This window comes from Rhinopithecus roxellana, chromosome 16 (assembly GCF_007565055.1).
Source record: "Rhinopithecus roxellana isolate Shanxi Qingling chromosome 16, ASM756505v1, whole genome shotgun sequence".
Classification (NCBI taxonomy): Eukaryota; Metazoa; Chordata; class Mammalia; order Primates; family Cercopithecidae; genus Rhinopithecus; species Rhinopithecus roxellana.
The window spans coordinates 72682727-72705983 of NC_044564.1; the positions used below are offsets into that span (position 1 = coordinate 72682727).

The following is a 23257-nucleotide window of genomic DNA, read 5'->3' on the forward strand; positions in this document are numbered from 1 at the left end:
CTTTACTGTAAAATCCCTGAGAAAAGGGACTATTTTGTCCACAGTGGCATTCGTAGACCCAGCTTATGTACTTACTGCCTGGTACATAGGTGGTGTTTAGTGCTACTTTCATTTGACTTGAGGACAAAAAATATGGACTCCAGGTTGTTTTCTGTTACTGGGACTCCAACATTTGTGACTGAGTATAAAGGCATTTACTCATTTTTTTTTTTTTTTGTATTTTATTTCATTTTTTAAAAGTTTCTTATTTTATTTTATGTATTTTATTTTCCTCTTTTATTGAATTTTTATTTATTTATTTTATTTTCAGGCTGTGAGTTGGCCTGAGTTTCCCTAAAGGCAAAAGTAGAGACTGGGTTCCTACAAAAGCAAAGGCTTATGTGACTGGAGTTCATCTGCCAATGTGATCCCAGCAAGCAGGTGGAGAGGGACAAGAGGAGTGAAGTATGGAAGGTGGGAGAGGCAATACAGGCATCATCAAGTAGGCTACTGCTACAAGCAACTAGTTGCTTGATCCCACAGAATCTTCTGAGAAGCCTTATGAAAGAAGGATCTGGAATTAATGGGAAAGCATTTATCTATTGGGTACTATTGCCGATTTGTCAGCTTTGGCCTATGGGGCTTTAACTTCCTTGTACTTCTAGAGTGTGCTGTTCTGGGGCAGGAAGCAAGAGGTGTATGGTGGGGACTTAGGGGGCAACCATTAGGTTGCATCTGTGCAGAACCAGTTACCACAGCAGTAGCTGTAGCATTTGAAGTGTGCAAATGGGATGTCCAACACTGGGTTTTATTAAAAGATCTTATTAAATGGTACCATCCTTTGGGTGTCCATTAAAAATCGATCAGTCAAAAAACTTGTAACCACTAAACTTGTAAGTAGTTTTAGATTTATGTGATCTAATCCTCCACCATCTACTTTTCCTTAGTTTTGATCTTGAATCTCCACTCTTTTCCTTTCACCCTCTATTCTGAACAGGCCAGTCTCACCCGTCCTGGAAAAGGCCATTTTCATTTTTGCCTTCATACTTTTAAGTTCCATCCACTCAATAAAAATACTTCTATTCCATTTCAGAACTCTAAAAAGCTACTTTATGGCCCTTGCAGTAATAGCTTCTGTGAAAAAGGCTTTCCAATAGTAGAGTTACTATATAGCAGTGCTTTTCTTTGTTGTTGATTCTCTTGGAATCTAGTGAATCTGAGGTTTAAATGATCTTGCTGGTTTTCCATTTGTTTTTTATGGACATGCAGAAATTGAAATGAAATTGGGGAAGATATAGCAAAGAATGGTGTAATAGTATATACTGTAAGTGTGTTGGTTTCGAAATGCATGTATTATCCTCAAATAGATAAGAGTGCTTCATTGTTCTCAACTCTATTTCAAAACAGTGAACACATATATTCCCAAAATACATAGATTGGAATATATCCCATTTTTTAAAATTCACAAATTTTTTTCTTTTGCTGTTTTGTTTTTCAAAAGTCCATAAACAAGCACATGAGAGGATTTTGTAGGTTAATTTCACTCTTCGAATGGTAAAACTGAGATTTTAGAGGGTATTTGTTAATTGATAGTATCTTCAAGATTATAACTTCTGAGTGTGCCAGATTGTATTGTTTTCACTCAGGCAGGTGGTCCTTTAACATGTGGCTCTAACTCACAGATTTCCTTATTTTCCTGTTGTTGTTGTTGTTTGTGTGTGTGTGTGTGTGTTGTGTGTGTGTGTGTTTAGCCTGTCTTTATTATTCATAGGTACTTCTGCTCTGCAGGCACTTCTGTAAACTTCAGAATAGTCATTTTAGCTGAACCTTTCTTCTTTAGTACCATAATACATTAAGATTTTCTTTATTTAAAAACCTCAAATAACATGTCACTTGTGTTTTATTAATGTTTATTAAAGCCTAATACACATGTCTTTTTTTTTTCGTTTTGTTTATATACTTGGTTATTTCTATGGTCATTGCTCTGCTGCATTTAATGCTTAATGAATTACAGTAATTTGAAAATAGTCTCTACCTCCCTGGCACTAATATTTCTTTTATTATAACATGATTTACTAAATTTGTTTAGTGTAATTCCTTATGCAAGTTATATAGATGGATCATGTCTGTATTAGGTAAGTAGGATATTGAACCAGTTTACAGAAATGAAATATTATTAAATTTAGTATTTTAGGCAACTTTCAATGGTTTGCAAACATTGACTGTTTAGAAGACTTGCTGATCTGCTGTGTTGAGTTTTCCCTCTGAATTATTTGGTTTATAGCTTCTTGCTTTTTGGCCATATAATACAACATTTTGAATTTATGTGTAAGTGTGTGGCATCGACCAATTCTTTCTCTTTTTTTGGGGGATGGAGTCTTGCTTTGCCACCCAGGCTGGAGTGCAGTGGCACCATCTCGGCTCACTGCAACCTCCGCCTCCCGAGTCAAGCAATTCTCTGCCTCTGCCTCCTGAGTAGCTGGGATTATAGTGCCTGCTACCACTCCCAGCTAATTTTTTTGTGTTTTTTTAGTAGAGACAGAGTTTCACCAAGTTGGCTGGGCTAGTCTCAAACTCCTGACCTCGTGATCCACCCGCCTCGGCCTCCCAAAGTGTTGGGATTACAGGCATGAGCCGCCGCACCTGGCTGACCAATTCTTTCTTTAGTAGAGCACACTTGCTGTGTGAATAAATTTGTGTAATAGGCTTGCAGTCTTTCATATTAAATATATTCTTCCTGGATACATGTTACAAAGCCATGGTTCTGGGAACTTCTTTAACAACTCCTTTTTTCCCCTCTGTTCTTTTAGGACTTTCCTGTTGAACTGGTCGTAATTGGAATAGCTTTACTACTTCTACAGACTCCAGCAAGTCAGCAGAAGCCAATCTTAAATCTAGGTAAATAAAAATACAGTCACTAGAGTAAAATACAGATATAACATGAGTATTGACAGGATTCACTTGAACTATGTATCGTGCTATCCTGTGTATTTTGAGTTTCCATCTGTAATTTTTAAAATTATAAAATAGAATTTTTTTCTTGTCTAATTAGGTATTACCTTGTGCAAGCTTTGATATAACATAATTTACCAAGTATCTCGGCTGCATGTTGGAAGGTTATAATCTGACCTTATATAGCAGTAACATTCAGGAATATATTGAATGGCATATCACCTTATTCAGCATTGTATAGCAAAATGGAAAGCTTTAGTATAAAATCCTTGAAAGAAAAGTGTTTAGTAGTTGCAGTTATTTTAAAACTCTCCATACCTTTACTATTCAAAATGTGCTACATTGAACAGAATTTAACTTATGGTTATTGCTTTAATCTAGCTAGAACAAATGAAAGATAATATTCTTTTGACAGTCCAGTATTGATTTAAAGAAAAGTGAAGGAGGGGGCCAAGAGAGGCAAAAATGTTCTAGTTAAGAAGAATGTGGTAAAGCAGCTAGTTGCCCTATCTGGCAGATTGGTAAACAAGTCATACTTTTAAAATGTGGCTTTTACATTGGTGTTGCCTCACTTTACTTGGTCTGATCCAAAATAATCCACATAACAATGAGAGCTCTAAATTATGCTGTATAGTGCCATGATATTTTAATATACTGCCATTCTTATTTTTAAAAAGTATGTGAGAGGCCAGGCGTGGTGGCTCATGCCTGTAATCCCAGCACTTTGGGAGGCTGAGGTGGCTGGGTCACCTGAGGTCAGGAGTTCGAGACCAAGCCTGGCTGATATGGTGAAACCCTGTTTCTACTAAAAATACAAAAAAAAATTAGCCGGGCGTGGTGGTGCATGCCTGTAATCCCAGTGATTTGGGAGGCTGAGGCAAGAGAATCACCTGAACCTGGGAGGCAGAGGTTGTAGTGAGCCAAGATCATGCCATTGCACTCCAGCTTGGGCAACAAGAGCGAAACTCTGTCTCAAAAAAAAAAAAAAAAAAAAGAAAAGAAAAAGTGTGTGAGATAAATACTTACTGTATAGCTCATTCTTCTGGGCATTTTAATTCATGATTTTGGGAGTGAATTGCTCTTTCACCCATAGAGTGTCTTGGAAATGGCTTTAACACATGGAGGGGATCCTTGGCTCCTAGACTTTGATTCCTACCCTGCATTTGGTTACTGGCTTTATGTTTACTTATGCCTTCCCTCTGCAGTCTGATCCCATTTTTGCCTTTTTCTTATAGCAGTGCACATGGGATCTTCCCATAAGTATAATTTACCAGTGCTGGTACTTCTGACAGCTATAGTTTTATTTTTTAAAACAGCTTTATTGAAGTGTAATTTATGTACCATAAAATTCAGAATAAAGTGTTTTCTAGTAAATTTATAGATTTGTGCAACCAGCACCACTATTTGGTTTTAGAATATTTCCATCATCCGCCCAAAATTTCTTGTGACCGTTTGTAGTTAATCCTCATTTTCACCCTCAGCCCCAGAGAAACACTAATCTGCTTTTTGTCTCTATAGATTTGCCTTTTCTAGACATTTCATATGAATGGATTTTGTTTTTCGACAAAAAAATTCTCAAGCCTCTGAAAAGCTACATTTCAAATTCTGAAGCTATGTTCTTATATTGTGGTTCATGTGTAAGAGAAAGATAATACAGTATCAAACACTCAAATACTTTCATTATTTGCTGGTTAGCAGACTTTTTCTTTCTCTCGTAAACCAACGTCTCTGACTTAAAGTTACCTTGGAGTGAATAAACTGTACTGAGCACTGCTAAGCCAATATGTCTTGTCAGAAAGTAAGGAAGAGCTATGGGGAAAGAGTATTCAAATAAATAGGATCACCAAGAGAATATTGATTATTCCAAATTTAAAAGATTTATGTATATGTTTATTTTTACATTAATGTAATATTACACTATGTAATTGTTAACTGTAGCCTTGATTATGAATAGCAATTTATAAAAATGCCTGGAATATTTAGGTTTTTAATAGAGGGTATTAAAATATTGGTATTATATTCATTTCCTGTTATATTAAAGATAATGGATTTTTAGTAGAGACGGTATCAGAAACAATTATGGATTAAGACCAATATTTAGACAAGAAAAGTAAATTAGTAGTGTTAGAGTAACAGGTGTTTGTACTTAATATCATGTTAAGGTTTGACCTCCAGATGATGTAAAATAAAATGCTGACAACTCATTGACATGATTCAAGGCTTGAAGAATTATTTTTGCTGTAGTGGGGAAATCAGTAGAATATTTTGATAATGTAACTTTGAAGCCCATGAATAACATCTTTTAGTAAATCAGGGTTAATTACATCACTTTGAAAAATTATTGTGAAAAAATATATTTATGCCTTAACTCATTCAGTTAATACTCTACATGTAACTCAGTTATTGCATAACTGTATGTGTCTGATGTGTAAGTTGTTTCCATATTAAAGAACCATTCACTAAATTTTTTGTTTGTTTGTTGTTGTTATTTTGGTTCTGGACTTTGGGACTTTCACAATCTCCTTCTTAGCAATTACAGCTGAAGGGCAGTCCTGCTTCACTTTGCTGTTTACTTAAGCATCTGCTAATAGGATTCTTAGCTGCATTTGTAAAGGAAGCATGTACGTTGGCCTTGTTGTCCACTGATCCAGGAATTCTTGGTCTCTTAGCTCTGTTTGCTGAGGGCAATACTAGCATCTCAGAGGATATTAAGGACAAATGTTGAATTGTATTTTTAAAAAAATTTATATTGACCTGAAAGAGTATCATCAGTTTTTCAGTTATATACATTAACAGCTTATTCTATATAATAGTTTCTTTATACTCCTTTTATTTCATCTTAGGATAAAATTTATCATCCTAGTTATGCGTCTGAACCAGTTGTAAAAGGGAAGGAAACTTTCTTACTTATCACTCTTAAGCAAAATTGCATTTTGTTTGACCGTGGTATTAATTTTTAAAAATGTGCGTTATTATTTTGATGAATAGCTTTGAAGCTCCTCTCTGTTACTGAGGATCAGAAAATCCCAAAGTCCTCTCTGCTGTTAGTGATGCCAATTCTGCAGATACTATCTTCTACTGCCTTGGAAGACTGTATATCTATGGATGAAGAAGGTCCCTCTAGGCAGCAGTTGGCTCTAAACCTTTTGGAAATGGTACAGCAGGAATGTTACAGAGATGACCACCAAAAGGTAATGAATCTATCCTTGTTTCTCTTTTTTTTTTTTTTTTTTAATTTTTTTTTTTTATTTTTTTATTATAGTTTAAGTTCTAGGGTACATGTGCATAACGTGCAGGTTTGTTACATATGTATACTTATGCCATGTTGGTGTGCTGCACCCATCAACTCGTCAGCACCCATCAATTCATCATTTATATCATGTATAACTCCCCAATGCAATCCCTCCCTCCTCCCCCCTCCCCCCTCCCCATGATAGGCCCCAGTGCGTGATGTTCCCCTTCCCGAATCCAAGTGATCTCATTGTTCAGTTCCCACCTATGAGTGAGAACATGCGGTGTTTGGTTTTCTGTTCTTGTGATAGTTTGCTAAGAAGGATGGTTTCCAGCTGCATCCATGTCCCTACAAAGGACGCAAACTCATCCTTTTTTATGGCTGCATAGTATTCCATGGTGTATATGTGCCACATTTTCTTGATCCAGTCTGTCACAGATGGACATTTGGGTTGATTCCAAGTCTTTGCTATTGTGAATAGTGCCGCAATAAACATACGTGTACATGTGTCTTTGTAGTAGAATAATTTATAATCCTTTGGGTATATACCCAGTGGTGGGATGGCTGGGTCATATGGTACATCTAGTTCTAGATCCTTGAGGAATTGCCATACTGTTTTCCATAATGGTTGAACTAGTTTACAATCCCACCAACAGTGTAAAAGTGTTCCTATTTCTCCACATCCTCTCCAACACCTGTTGTTTCCTGACTTCTTAATGATTGCCATTCTAACTGGTGTGAGATGGTATCTCATTAAATAAAGTGTCGATGTGGAATTTAGGTATACGGATAATCTTGCCTCCTGATGAAGCATCTGTTTGTTATCAGACTTTATCATTCAGTCAGGTAATGCTGTTGGAGATCTTAACATATTCTTCTGGACTATAAGAAGGGATAGTAGTCCTGTCGTGAGATAAGTTTGGAAATGCTATATCTTTTCTTCTTTGAAAATCCAGTGCACAATACTAGTTAAAGATCCTGAAGGGTTCTTCAGAAAAGGAACTAATTCTATTTAACCTGATACTTCTCTAATATATTTTAACATGGAATCATGTTTTAAAATTATACTGTTGGTTAAGTACAGCATATTGCTAGATCTGGGATAATCCAAGGTGGGAAATAGTCCTCAAATGCCTGAAACTTCTGATATCAGTAAGAACTAAAACTTCCTTATTTAATATGGTACCTCTTGCCATATTCCCTGGCATAATGACTCTCGATGTCCCCTGTGTATGCCCCTATTCTGCTGCCTCCAACTGGAAGACAACAGGCCTGCCACATTCCTTTTCCAATCCTGCCTTCCTCCTTCTGCTTTTTCAGTCTCACTTTTCCTGTTACAATAATGTACAAGTATTGTCATGGTTTGGATATTGGTTGGGTTCTAGGCCTAGATTTACCAGACTTTTTTTGTTATGATATTTGAGTTTTGCCTTTATCAAAATGAAGCATTATTTTCCAACTCCTCTTATGGGGATGAAATGAGGATTGAATAAGATGAAGCTGGAGAAGCATCTTAAATCTCCATGAAGAGCGGCACTATGTAAATACAAACTAGAGTGATGGTTGTGGCTTCATCTGCAAAAGCAGAGATACCTCTTATGTTAAATGCTCCAGCAGCACAAATCCAGTCATTATTACTTCTTGTTTGAGCATGTAGCAGAAACTGGCCAATAATTATAGGCAAATTGAATGTATATTACAGCTTCCTAAATCCTAATTGTTTGGCTAAAACTTTAAAACTTGAAACAGGTATTTGATTTGAATTAAGAGAGAGAAGTTCTTGCATCAGCCCTAATAGGAGTACAAAATCTGACAAAAAAAATTTCTAATAGCTTTTTTACTTTACCTCTTGGTTTGCCCATATAGAACAATGATTGGATCTTGAATGGGAGTGGGGGCAGGGCACGAATTCTGTTCCTTTAAATCACACATGTTATTTACTGAGGATCACCCCAACTCTAATACATAAGTACTTCATTTACTATTTGCTCAGATGTGTGTGAATCTTATTCATCAACACTAATATCTGGACTTTCTCTTTAGCAGCTGGTAAAGGGGAGGGGCAGAATTACTATTAGGGCTATAACTATCTTATAGCCCTTATGATACTGTGCTGCTTTAAGGAGGCTTTCAGTAGATATATGATCACTGTTTTAAAAAATTTAAGACACATTTTACTGTTGGCTTTTTTTTCCTGCTCCTATCTGGAACTTTACATTCCAATCACACCTATGAATTTAACATGCCCCAAACTCTTCAAGTCTCTTCCTGAATCTTTGCTTTTGTACAGAATGCTGTTTTATATCATCTGCCTGAACTATTCATTCTTCAAGACTCAGCCAAATATTCCCAGCCTCTTCCCCAAGTCAAGATTATTTGACTATTTGATTTTTTTTTTTTTTTTTTTTGAGACGGAGTCTCACTCTGCCACCTAGGCTGGAGTGCTGTGGTGTGATCTTGGCTATTAAATGTGATATTTAACACTACCTATTGCATTCTCCCCAGGTAAAATTAAATAAATTAATAAATATTAAAAAAATAAAAAATTGAACACTAATTGTAAATTCTAAAGGGCTTGAAACATTCTGCTTCCTCCTTGTTCCCCTCCACTCCCACAAGAGAACGTGGGGGATAAAAGAACATCAGTGTATGAGTCAGATTCCAGTCAGGAAAGAGAAAACACACTGGCAATTTGAGCAAGGAAAACTTAATGCAAATAATTATTAGTAAGAGGTGTTTAGCTACAAAAACTTATAAAAAAAAGCATCTAAGGAATATTACAGTAGTATATGTATGGAGCAGGTACTACCTCTAGGCTAAGACCAAGGCAGAGTTCCCAAGGAAGGAACTAAAAAGGTCTCCCCAGACAACACTGAGAGTCAGACCTGGTAGGAGAGAATGTGGAGAAGGCCTACTGGGTGATATAGTCTGCTGGGGTGCCATAAGCTAGAACTGGTCCACAGGAAACCACTTGTTGTGGTGTGAGCAGGCTGGATTTGGCTGAGCTGGTCCACTGGAAGCCACCTCTGGGATATCCTGCATGTCCCTAGCAGCCGTGGTAGGAGAAATCAAAGAAGCACACAGGAACCTGAAGAGAAGCCCCTTCTTCCTTTCCTTGCAATGTCTCTCCTGTGCTCTCTATTTACAAGGTCTAACATTAGACCAGAGGTCAAAGGAGAAATGCTGAAAAGGCACAACTGTAAGATCACATAGACAAAGAAGGGTGGATGTGAAGCTGAAAGTTAACACATTGAGTAACTGGCTCAGAAAGTAAGACAGAATCAGAAAAGTTTTTTTTGGAGGGGAGTAAGGGTGGATGGGTGAGATGAAGTGGAAAAGAAGACTTAAAAGTTAAATTCTTGTAATTGTGCAGGAGGCAAAATTCATCTCTATGGAACTGTTTTAGTCAGCAGAACAATTACAGACAGCTTGACTGAGCTGGGGTCTACCATGTGTTTATTCTTATGTGTGTTTTTAAAAATTAAATATGGTACTTTTGGGTCTTTGGTAAGAAAGCTTTGCCAAGTAGATTTTATTTGAAATTGCTTTGAAGTAGTATAAAGTAAGCAGAATATTTGTTTCTTAAAAATCATAAAATTTGCAAGGAATTGTCATTGTCCTACTTATAGCTAAAGTTAACATTTATTGAACATGTGCGGTATGCTAGGAGTTATTATGTGGGCCAACTCATATTTCTTACAATAACTATGAAATAGGTATCTTTTCTTTTTTTTTTTTAAATCTATTTCCAGCTGTGTGGCCTTGGACTAGTGACTGAATCTATGTGGTATCTGGGCCCTGGTAAAATGGGTAACAAAACGCCACCTTCATGGGGTTGTTTATTGAGCACTTCATATGTGCAGGCTTCGTTTTAAGCACTTTGGCTTGTATTAACTAATTTGATTTTGTCTCACACTCTTTGAAGTAGGTAAAATTATTGATCTCATTTTACCTAAGAGTTAACTGAGGCATAAAGGAGGTAAATAACTTACTGTCATGCAGTGGGAACCCAATTCTTTTTTAATAGCTTTATTGAAATGTAATTCACATATGCCCTTCACTCATTTAAAGTGTACAATTCAATGACTTTTAGTATATTCACAGCATTATATATTCATTACCACAATCAACTTTAGAACATTTTTATTTTTATTATCCTAAAAAACCCCTGCACTAGTAGTCATCACTCCCTAATTCCCCCATTTTTTCCTCATCCCTCAGGATGGCAGTCTCTAATCTGCTTGCTGTCTCTATATGGATTTGCCTGTTCTGGACATTTCCTTCAAATATAATCATACAATAAGTGGTCCTTTGTGAGTGGCTTTTTTCACTTAGTATAATGTCTTCAGGGTTTGTCCATGTTGTAGCATGTGCCATGTAGCAGTGCCTCATTTTCTCTTAGAGCTAATATTCCATTGTATGGATACCTTACATTTACTTTCCTGTTCTTTTGTTGATGAGTTTCTGGCTCTTTTCCATTTTTTGGCTCTAATGCTGCTATAACCATTCATGTATCAGTTTTTGTGTGGACAAATATTTTCATTTCTCTTGAGTAGATACCGAGGAGTAGAATTGCTAGATAAGGTGATTACTCCATGTTTCACTGTTGGGGGGAATGGACAGATTGTTTTCCAAAGGGGCTGCACTATTCTACATTCCCACCAGCAGTGTATGAAGGTTCCTATTTCTCCCTGTCCTCACCAACTGTTGTTACTGTCTCATCTTTTTGATTTAGCCATCCTAGTAGGTGTAAAGTGGTATTTCATTGTGGTTTTGTTTTGCATTTCACTGATGGTATTCTTAAAATACTTATTTTACAAGCTAGGAAACTGAGATTAGAGAGGTTAATTTGTCTGGATTACGCAGGTAGTGAAGGGTAGAGTTGGAGTTCAGATTTTGTTTGATTCTAGAGCCTATATCCAGTTACCAGCACTTTCATTTTGTTTTCTTTGTTTTTTTTTTTTTTTTGGCACAATATTTTATCATCTTTGTGCTGAACTTGGGAGTAAATAACAGTTGTATTTCAGATTTACAGGGAAATGAACTGTGAATTAGTAGTATATTGAAATAAACTTTTTTTAGACTTCTGGTTGAAACTTAGAAAGGAATTAGTAAGTCTTAGATGTGCTTCTATCATCATCTTCTGAAAGACGTGGGACTGAGGATGGTGTGTGTTATCTCTTGGTTATAATAAACCACTCCCAAATCTCTCAACTCATGTCTAGAGTCTTCGTCGTGGTCTTCATAGTGCTAGAGTCTTCATAGTGCTTGACTGGTGAGTGACTGATACCCTCTAGCAAAAATCTATCTTGCTTTTAAGGGTCTATAAGTTTGAGTTCCTATACCCACTCTCTACTTTTGCTAAGCCTGTTTTAGTCACTATTATAGATTAATGCCATTCTTTACAGTTAATGAAAATCAATATTGTTCACAATTTCTTTTTCAGACCTATTTTGACAAAGAAGTACTATCAGATGTCTTATTGTTACTACTTAATGTACCTGCACATTTTTATTAAATGTTTTTTAAAATAAAGATTCTCAGTTATTTTATACCTATAAAAGATGTCTTACAATCACCCAGTATTTATTTAAATGTATTTTTTCTGTGATTTATTTTTTGTTGGTATATAATTCATGTAACATAAGCCTTTTATTTTTAAACACCTACTTTCTCCTCTAAAAGCAAAGCTTACTAGCACTTTCACAGGTCCTCCCTCAGGCTATAGGGCCAGGATTTGGTAGCTGGTGCTGAGAGAAAACTCTTGATTGCATCCTTGCCCTGGGACTGTGCCAGTGGCAGCTGTCACTCAATGGGACAATTTCTCCTGCTGCTTTAACCTTAGGCAAACAGACAAACAAACTTAAGAGCCTAAACCTGGACATAACAGTTCAAGTAATCTAGGATTGCTTTCTGTTTCATTGTTTCCTCTTACATGTCCCTGTTATATTGTTGCTTTTACTCAACTTGTGGTTCATGGTAATTTCCAAATTATATTCATTTACATGAGTTTTATTTTTCTCTTCTGAAGATGACAGCAATACTATTTCCCTTTATTTTGCAATTTCAGGCACTGTGCTAAGTGTTTTATAGATATTACAACCTAAGCAGGAAAGTAGTCATTTCTTAAATTTTACAAACGAGTAAAGTAAGGCTTAAAAAAATTGTGTAATGGCTGATAGCTGGCATGGCTGTGCTGAAGTCCTGGCCCTTTAAATTTTATGGTGTTTGTCATTAGTCTAAAAAACTTGGCCATGGTTGTTAATGAATTCCTTCTTCTTGGGAAGAAAAATATTCTTGGAGAGCTGGACTTATATAAACTTAGATATTATTTAATTTTTAAAATTTGTAATTTTCTTGAAATAGTAATATATTCAAATGGTTCCGACAGTAGAAAATTGCATATAATGAATGCTACCTTCTTGCCTTTGATTCCAGCTGTCCAGTTCTCACTCTCCAAAACAGAAGATGATTTAGTGGTTACTAATTTCTTCTGTATTTGTCCACATACTTTTCTTTGCATATACAAAAAACTACAAGTATATTTTCTTTTTCTCCTCACTCTCTTTGAAAAAAAAATTGATAGCACTCCAGTCATAGTATCTGTATCTTATATTTTCACTTGGGGGAATCTTTTTCTATCAATACAGTGAGAGCTTCCTCATTTGTTTTTACTGTGACATTTAATTGTCAAAGACATTTCATATCTACTCTTAGATATATGCTCAAGAAAATTGAATACTTATAACCTCACAAAAACTTGAGTGTTCATAGCATCATTATTCGTTAGAGCCAAAATGTGGAAACAACCTAAATATCCATCAATTGATAATGGATAAACAAAATATGGTATATCCATACAATGCAATATTATTTGGCAATAAAAAGAAATGAGTTATTGATACAAGTAACAACATGGATGAACCCTGAAAACATGCTAAGTGAAAGAAGCTGGTCACAAAGGACCACATATTATGTGTTTCCTACTTGAAATGGCCAGTATAGAACCAGAGTAGAGTAGTGGTTGCCAAGGGCTGGAGGTGGGGTTGGGGGAGTAAGGAGTGACTATCAATGGGTATGGGATTTTTGTTTGGGTTGATGAAAATGTTCTAAAATTAGATAGTGATGTTGGTTACACAGTTCTAGAAATGAATTGCTAAAATCCAATAAGTTGTAAACTTTAAAAGGGTACCTTTTATAGTATGCAAATTATATCTCAATAAAGCTGTTATTTAAAAATTTTATAAAGCTTAACTTTTACTTTCCATCCTTTCAATTGTTACCCTGATTCATATAAGTCAGCCTCTATTGACCAGATAGTTATAATCTAGAGATTTATAATCTGTCGCAAAGCACTCTACATGTTTTGAATTACTTTATTAGCAAGCAATGTCTAATGATTCTTTAACATCTGTGACTTCTCCTGAGTTGTTTATTTACAGAGCTCACCTTGGCTACCCTCTGACCCTGTCTGCACTACTTTATTTCTGCGAGGAGCCATTTCTCAGATTAATTTAGGATAATATCATCTCTGGGTATTGTTTCAGCTTAGAGCTGTCAGGCCATTTCCTATTGCACAAGTTACAATTATTAATGAATTCCCAGGCTCCAGCTGAACCAACTTTGTTCTCCTATCAACGTACTGTCTGTTACAGAAATGAATTGTCCTCAGTCCAAGTCTGCCATCTGCCCCAAATTGCTTCTGCGTAGGGCCTGGAGCTGGGCAAATACAGTATTTTTTTTTTTTTTTTTTATCTTTCTTCTCATTGGTGAATACTTTTTTAGTGATAATAGCTTTTTCCAAACACAGTTGCCTCTGGATCTTGTATATTGATTCATATTTTCTGCCTTAATGGGGAATGAATGGTAAATATGAGGAAAAGTTGTGATATAACTCTTCTAGAGTTCCATCTAACAACTCTTTTCTCTTTGTGTAATCCTATTACCTCAATTATGTGCAGAGAAGATTTTGGCAGTAATTCAGTTTGTATTCATTTTTTGGAAGAAGTGATATCTTACAATGAAATATACGAATGCCAAAAATATATTTCTGACAAATATATTTATCTCACTTATTTATGCCTCTCTTGTCTTTATTTTTCAGCTCTCCTACAAGCTTGCGTGGCCTGTAACCAGTGTGTATGGTTCAATATTTACAGCCTGGAGGATTCTTGAAGTAATGAGAGACTCGTCTGCTGCAAGTGACTGGTTGGCCTCAGTAGAGTCATTGCTTCCTATTACTACTGTGATCCCTGTGCCTGCTTTTCTTCTGCTGGCTCACCTCCTTGTTGAAGACAAAGGACAGAATCTTCACCAAATACTGAAGGTCACTACAGAATTAGCCCAAGCAGATTCCTCCCAGGTAAAGCAAGAGAATGATGGAACAATAATGAGAAAAAAGCTTAATCATTGGAATTGTAGATGATTCCTGCTTTGTGGATTATTTGCAGCAGAGTTTTAAATTATGGGTTGATGATTCTTTTTTTTTTTTTCTTGCTATCTTTATCCTTCCATTTTTTTCTTCTTTTTCCTTACTCTGAGTTGATGTATACTTAATGATGCAAACATGTTTTAAATGGAAGCATACTTTGCAAGGAAATCTGCACATGGTGCTATTCTGGTTCTTCCAATTTTTTGGTGGATTTGGTATTTTGTAATGCTTTTGCCAACTCTTGGAACCTATTCCAAGATACATATCCATTAGTTCTAATGTTGATCATTTAAAGTGGACACAGATTAATCAGTTCAGGATAAGGGAGCCTATACAATAGACATTAATATCTTTTTAACTTCTTGCAGTTTGATACTATCTTTCCTGAGTCATTTAATAAGCTAAAAAATATTGACTCTTGGCCGGGCGCGGTGGCTCAAGCCTGTAATCCCAGCACTTTGGGAGGCCGAGACGGGCGGATCACGAGGTCAGGAGATCGAGACCATCCTGGCTAACACGGTGAAACCCCGTCTCTACTAAAAATACAAAAAACTAGCCGGGCGAGGTGGCGGGCGCCTGTAGTCCCAGCTACTCGGGAGGCTGAGGCAGGAGAATGGCGTAAACCCGGGAGGCGGAGCTTGCAGTGAGCTGAGATCCGGCCACTGCACTCCAGTCCGGGCGACAGAGCGAGACTCCGCCTCAAAAAAAAAAAAAAAAAAAAAAAAAAATATTGACTCTTTACTATGTATGGTACAGATCTCCATGCTAGGATACGAGGGTAAACAATTTTTCTTCCTATCTGCACAGAACTTAGGATGTAATGAGAAAGCAGTCAGGTGTTAATAAGACTTCTTTCCCCAGCCTTTTACACTAACCACATATTTAGCATAATAACCTGTGACTTTCTTTTTCTCCAATTGATAGAATCTCTAGAATGCATTTCCTATAAAGGAAAGATTTTCTAACCAAGTAGTTTTGACATTTTTGTTATCCTCTGTTTATTAGTGCTTGGGTTTCTTTTCAAGAATGATGAAGAAACCTTCTGTCTCCCAATGGAAAAGTGATGTGTTCCTAGAGGAAAAAATTTGCTGGTAGAAAAGGGGCAAATGTGTTTATTTGAGATATGAGGTTAAGTGAGTGCAGTGGCTTATGCCTGTAAGCCCAGCACTTTGGAAGGCTGAGGTGGGCAGATCACTTGAGGTCAAGAGTTTGAGACCATGGCCAACATGGCAAAACCTTGTTTCTACTAAAATACAAAAGTTAGTCGGGTGCAGTGAAGTGCACCTGTAATCCCAGCTACTCAGGAGGCTTAGGCAGGAGAATTGCTTGAATTCAGGAGGTGGAGGTTGCAGTGAGCCGAGATCGTGCCACTGCACTTCAGCCTGGGACTCTGTCTCAAAAGAAAAAAAAAAAAAAAGAACAGATATGAAGTTAATGTATTTGGAATTCCTTTTTAACCTCAAATTGTCATACTCATTCCTTTTTGTTGTGTAAACAACTGCTGATATCTCACAAAAAGTTTTCACTCTAACCTCATCTGTTCTGATTCTGCAAGTGGATTTGTAATATACTCAAAATACTGTTGTTTCATGGTGTATGCATAATGTGAATCAGTTTAACTTGCTTTCTGCTTTATCTGTCCTTGTATTTTCTATAGTGATCCTACTTCTAACCAATGTTTTCTTTCAGTGTTGACACTTGGTAGGATAATCGCTAGAATAGTTAATGCAGATAATGCCTGGAGATTATCTAAAGAAGGATTCCCTTGAAGTTATACAGTGGGTTACCTTGTTCTGTCTACACCACTGAAATAAAACATATATTGCATCAATCTATACACACACACAGGAAATTTGATCAAGCATGATCAAATTCTATAAGTAACAGAAAATCATCTTAAACTGCCATAAACTGTTTTTTCCCCTTTATTTTTAGTTCACAATTAACAATTGTACATACTTATGGAATACAGAGTGATATTTTGATATATGTATAAAATCTGCAATGATCAAATCAGGGTAATTAATAGTATATCCATCACCTTAAACGTTTATCATTTTTGTATGTACATGTTGGAAACATTCAAAATCCTTTCTTCTAGTTTTTGTTACCTCTAGTATTTAGGACATTCATGGTCTGGACAGTATTTTCAAGCTACAGTTTCTTTCCTCTGAATTTGCTGGAAGCCCAAAGCCTTATAAGCTTATATTCAAAATTCAAAAGGAAGAGAGAAGTAAAGAATGCTCAGATTGGCCTTGCTTAGGTCATGTGTTTACATTGGACCAACTATCATGATGGGATAATGGGGCACTTTACTTGGCCATCCTGGGTAGAATAGAAGTAGGTGAAGTATCAGGTCCTAAAATTGTTTCTGCCATCAGGTTCATGTGGAATGGGGTGAAATGGTCCCCCAAAGGAAGGATAGTGTACTGGTCATAGAAGTGGGAATGTGCTGAATAGGCAAAAAATGTAAAGCAGAACTTCTCAGTTTGTCTTTTGGGGGACACTGAAATGTGGTATATGTGGCAGGTGTGCTGAGATATTATCCTCTCTCAGCATTCTGGCAGCCAGTTAGTTGTCTTAGCTCAGGCTGCCTGAAGTCTCTGGCAGCCTCTGGCCAACTGGTGTGTAGAAGCCTTATAGGATGCTTCATAGTATCTGATAAATATTTGTAGAGGGAATACCTGACAAAATATTATATTGTTTTGGAAATTAAGGCTATTTGTTTGTGGTTTTAAGACCTGAAAAAAATGTGTTTTCCTCCTATGTTTCTATCCATGAGGTTTAAGGGTTTTTGGTAAGATTAAATGCTTAGGTATCTGAACTGAACATCAACCACAAAGATGAGTAATTTTTAGATAAATTGAGTTGGTCTAAAATAAAAGTGTAAATAGTTTAGTATCTCACCTTCAATGGAATAACTCTAAATACTACGTGTAAGGTGTATCAATTTCTTTTTGACTGATTTATAAAATAGAATATGCCAAAGAGCAAAAGCTCATAAATTTGATTTTAGAGAACCACAGGTTCCTTCCTTAAAACCTATCCCCAATGATGGTCTTAACAAATTGAGTTTTGCAAAACTCAGTGCCTCTTTCAAATTCTTGTTGCTTGCTTGCTTTTCTCTTGTTTGGAAGTGGGAATAGGGTCATGCTTATTTATTTTGCTTTGCTTTTACTTGCATCTTACAACACTGAGGTATTTTATTTTCTTTTTACATTTTGGTTGTTAAGTCTAGTTAAAGGTCTTGCATAATGGGAACAGTTGCAATCTTCGATTATTTTATTCTTTGTGACATTTTCAGAGCTTCAGTATTTTTACATGTGTAAAAGTGTACACATTTGATCCATTTGAAATCACTTATGTGACTAGGTTCATGGGCCATGACTTGCTGGTCTTTGAAAAGTCATATATTATCAAATAGTAAAAGTTGAGTTATAGGGCAGAATCCTGTGATAGTTCTACTCAGGGTCATAAGCCATATTTTAACATGGAAAATGAATAGGAAATGTGTGAAATTTAATGATCTGTAAGTTACTGCTGTGAGAAAAAGAGAAAATATATTCTATAAAAGAACTTGCACGAAGAGTCTTTGGACACTTTGTACTTTGTTCTGTTGTTACTGAATTCTATGAATTGCTACCCCCTGAAGTCAGTCGGCTTCCTATGTTCTTCACACCAGCAAAAAGAAGCCAGAATGTACAGTACTTTTAATAAATAGCTTGATAGATAAGAAGTAGTGTACTACTATTCCCTGGTAGCCATAGCATCGATTATGCCTGGAGAAAAATTGGGATGAGCCTGCCAGCATGGAGCAATTAGGTGAAGAGAAACACAACCAAAATACAAGGTCAAATTGCATGTACCCCATTCTGTGGCAATGTATTTATTTCTTCTTTGTAAACCTTACATATATATCTGTAGGATAAGAAGCTTTCAACTGGCATTTGATCCCTTTTGTGTTTTCCTGGTTGTGTACAAAAAGCCTAGAGTTTATACACAGGGAAGTAATTCTGTGTTAATTTCTTGGGACTCCTGGGTGTTAAGGTTGGGGCGTTACTTCTGATTGGTCTAAAGATTAGAAATTACTGACAGTTCTCATTGAAGGAATTGTAACTTTTCAGTTAACCCCCTACGAATGTGATACTTACTGATGTACTGAAACAAAATCCGTTTGTCTGGTTGTGTCACTGAACAGGAAGCATCAGAAAGGATGGGGTGGAGTTTGAGGAGAAGGGGTCCAAAACTGCATTCAGAACAGTGGAGTCTATCTGCTTCCAACTGATATCAGGGACTAGTAGGTTTGTTTCTGGTTAAAACTCTCCAAGGGATGAGCTTCTGGTGTTGTTGAAGGACTATGAGAGGGGAATCAGAGCAGACTTTGTGGTAACTTTGAATTTCATAATAGGTAGGAGGAATTTTGCTCAAGGGAAAATACATTGAGGTCCATCATTGCTAGAACAAAAGTTTTCTTATTTATTTAGTGGAGAGGGAAGGGCAAAGTGGGGATTGGTCCTCTACATACTTGTACCATGGCCAGACAACCTGAAGTGGAGCAGCAAGTTTACATGCCTTATCATTCTTCAGCCCTTCCACAGTCAGCCCTTCAAATCAAAGGACAATCTTATTTATAGGAAACATTTATTTATATCTCTTGAATTAAAACATGCCAGCTCCCTGCAACCAACATGGCCTTGATTCATAAATATAAATGAATAGTTAAGGCTCACCAGACTTAAGAGAAAATGTAACAATGTGACTAACCAGAGCTTCTGTCTCTAGAAGTAAGAGAACTTAGGGAGCAGGAGGTAATGTAAAAACGATTTATGTCCTAAGAGATGTTGGAAAGATACTGTATATGTGTTTTTGAATTGTATATAAAAATGCTACTAAGAGAAAGAAGAAATTTGAAAGCAAGAGATTTCAGAAATTAAAAATGTGATTGCCGTAGTGTATATATGGAGATTAGATTAGATTAGATTTGTATTATTATGGAGATTGTAAAATACTCATCTAAATATTTCATAATATAGAGTAAAAAGATGAAATTGAAAAAGTAAAGACAATGAGGGTTAACTTGGTGTTCTAACAACTTTCTAATAGGAATTCTAGGGTGAAAGAAACAGAGAAAATGAAGGATGGAAACTTAAAACACACCAGAAAACTCTTTCCCTGAGCTGAAAAAGGACAGAAGGCTACAGATTGTTAGGACCCTCTGAAAGCTAAGCAGCACAAGTAGTGATTTATTGATACCTAAATATGTCTCCAGAGCCTCAAGGATAAAGAGAAAATCATAAGGGATTTCAGAGAAGAATAGGAAAAGAAAAACTTACTTAAAATTATATTGACCTTAGATTTCTCATTAATAGCACACTGGGCATTGGAATACATTGGAGGATTATCTTCCAGTTTCATGAAAAAAACTAATTTTGAACCTGGCATATTTCTTTCCATTAGTCTATCTTTTGTGAGTAATGGCAATAAAGCCCTTTTTAGATTTGTAAGAATTTGATAATGTTTCAATATTTCAATAATATTTTTTGCTTACTCTCAAGAATATATTCATACAAAATTGAAAAGGAATCTAAGCAAGCAGAGAAGAAATATTGAATGATATCAAAATATCCAGAAACTTTTATTAGTAATGTTAAATAATTTTTTATATAAAACATAAAACAGGATAACTCCCTGGACCTAAAATCCTAGCTAATTAAAACATGGGAAGTGCCCACTTTTTGATGGGGTTGTTTGTTTTTTTCTTGTAAATTTGTTTGAGTTCTTTGTAGGTTCTGGATATTAGCCCTTTGTCAGATGAGTAGATTGCAAAAATTTTCTCCCATTCTGTAGGTTGCCTGTTCACTCTGATGGTAGTTTCTTTTGCTGTGCAGAAGCTCTTTAGTTTAATGAGATCCCATTTGTCAATTTTGGCTTTTGTTGCTGTTGCTTTTGGTGTTTTAGACATGAAGTCCTTGCCCACGCCTATGTCCTGAATGGTACTACCTAGGTTTTCTTCTAGGGTTTTTATGGTATTAGGTCTAACATTTAAGTCTCTAATCCATCTTGAATTAATCTTCGTATAAGGAGTAAGGAAAGGATCCAGTTTCAGCTTTCTACTTATGGCTAGCCAATTTTCCCAGCACCATTTATTAAATAGGGAATCCTTTCCCCATTTCTTGTTTTTGTCAGGTTTGTCAAAGATCAGATGGCTGTAGATGTGTGGTATTATATCTGAGGACTCTGTTCTATTCCACTGGTCTATATCTCTGTTTTGGTACCAGTACCATGCTGTTTTGGTTACTGTAGCCTTGTAGTATAGTTTGAAGTCAGGTAGCATGATGCCTCCAGCTTTGTAGGGACATGGATGCAGCTGGAAACCATCATTCTCAGCAAACTATCACAAGAACAGAAAACCAAACACCGCATGTTCTCACTCATAGGTGGGAACTGAACAATGAGATCACTTGGACTCGGGAAGGGGAACATCACACATCGGGGCCTATCATGGGGAGGGGGGAGGGGGGAGGGATTGCATTGGGAGTTATACCTGATATAAATGACGAATTGATGGGTGCTGACGAGTTGATGGGTGCAGCACACCAACATGGCACAAGTATACATATGTAACAAACCTGCACTTTATGCACATGTACCCTAGAACTTAAAGTATAATAAAAAATAAAAAAATAATTAAAAAAATAAGTAAATGTTTGATAAAATTCAAAAAAAAAAAAAAAAAAACATGGGAAGTGGCTGGGGGTGAATAGTGGTATTGATAGTGTGAAGAGTGAGAACATGATAGACTAGAATGTTTTTTGGGAACTGAGTAGTTCTAGATGTCGATAGGAAAACAAGCTTAAATGTTACTTTATTAGTAACAATTGGTTTTCTATAATTTCCGAATAATATAACAAAAGGAAAAGAAATGTTTAAAAATGACAAATATTGCATAAAATAAGATTTTAGGAGCTAGTTCAAGTATTCCTGTTACCACAATTACTATGAATGAATTAGATTCCCTTATCAAAGAAAGGCTCGTATTGGGTTTAAAAAATTCACTTGTGGGTCGGGCGCGGTGGCTCAAGCCTGTAATCCCAGCACTTTGGGAGGCCGAGGCGGGTGGATCACGAGGTCAGGAGATCGAGACCCTCCTGGCTAACACGGTGAAACCCCGTCTCTACTAAAAATACAAAAAACTAGCCGGGCGAGGTGGCAGGCGCCTGTAGTCCCAGCTACTCGGAGGCTGAGGCGGGAGAATGGCGGGAACCTGGGAGGCGGAGCTTGCAGTGAGCCGAGATCGCACCACTGCACTCCAGCCTGGGCGACACAGCGAGACTCCGTCTCAAAAAAAAAAAAAAAAAAAAAAAATTCACTTGTGTATGGTTTTCAAGAGATAGACCTGAAATTGAAAATTAAATGATGAAAACGAAAAGCTAGATAAATGATTAAGAAGACACAGCATGTTTTGGGCCGGGCGCGGTGACTCACACCTGTAATCCCAGCACTTTGGGAGGCCAAGGCAGGTGGATCACGAGGTTAGGAGATCGAGACCATCCTGGCTAACACGGTGAAACCCTGTCTCTACTAAAAGTACAAGAAATTAGCCGGGCGTGGTGGCAGGTGCCTGTAGTCTCAGCTACTCGGGAGGCTGAGGCAGGAGAATGACGTGAACCTGCGAGGTGGAGCTTGCAGTGAGCCGAGATAGCACCACTGCACTGCAGCCTGGGTGACAGAGCGAGACTCCAGCTCAAAAAAAAAAAAAAAAAAAGACACAGCATTTCTTAATATGTTCATCCAAGATAGATAATATAGAATACAAGGTGAAAAGCCTTACATGGGACAAAGAGAAGATTTTATAATGATTAAGTCAGATTTGCAAGCAATTCCGTTGAAATTAGTAATGAAAAAATTCTGTCTGACATCAGTTTTAGTATTCATCTGAAGGTTCTGGCCATTATCAATTCAAGAAAAGAAATAAAATTATGTGTGTAATTAGGGCTGGTCTCGAAACCCTGATCTCAAGTGATCCACCCGCCTTGGCCTCCCAAAGTGCTGGGATTGCAGGCGTGAGCCACTACGCCTGCCCTGCAATATACATTTTAGTTGGAATTTAGGATACAAATACAGTTATTGAGGCACTCATAATGCATAGGGAAGACAGGATATACCCTGTAAAAAGCCATAATAGGGGCCATTTTTTTATTTTATGCTTGACGTTTACATGATCCTCCTTGAGTACCATTTTTGAGCAAACAGTGGAATAAAATACATATCTGGAGGTCCTGTGTTAGTTCTTTACTTTGTGAACCATAATTTCATCAGCAGTACTTTTCTGTTGTATTTCAGAGTTAATTTTCTTGTTGGAGAGTCAAGGAAAGGCAGTCACACACAGTCACAATTATGCTGAATGTGATAGCTGTGATTGAAATGATGGGTTATGATTTGGTGGATTTGGTGGGAAAAGTCAACCCCAGAATGCCTGAAGTTGGACAGCTGTGTTAACTCCTTTGCCAAAAGTCTCAAGTGCAGTCCCTTTGTCTGTTGAGCACACAGTGCTTCTACCTGATCAATGACGATTTTGAGCTTTTCACGATAGATGTTATAATAGACTCTTAGGCAAGTTTTCAGGACAGCTAATGTAATGAAGTTGGGCACTCGGATGTAAA

The 23257-nt window shown here is 36.8% G+C and overlaps 1 protein-coding gene and 1 non-coding gene across 7 annotated transcripts in view; both read left to right on the plus strand.

The window, feature by feature from the left end:
- FOCAD (focadhesin) overlaps positions 1 to 23257 on the plus strand; it is a 327680-nt gene that overhangs the window by 99594 nt on the left and 204829 nt on the right. For all 6 annotated transcript variants that reach the window (XM_030919606.1, XM_030919604.1, XM_030919601.1 and 3 more), the window contains 3 exons: positions 2790 to 2877; positions 5920 to 6122; positions 14268 to 14525. In XM_030919606.1, the coding sequence (XP_030775466.1) occupies positions 2790 to 2877; positions 5920 to 6122; positions 14268 to 14525 (549 nt within the window). The remainder of the gene's footprint in view (positions 1 to 2789; positions 2878 to 5919; positions 6123 to 14267; positions 14526 to 23257) is intronic.
- LOC115894087 lies at positions 11858 to 11986 on the plus strand. The gene has a single exon (XR_004054134.1). It is a non-coding gene; the product is annotated as a small nucleolar RNA SNORA30/SNORA37 family (small nucleolar RNA).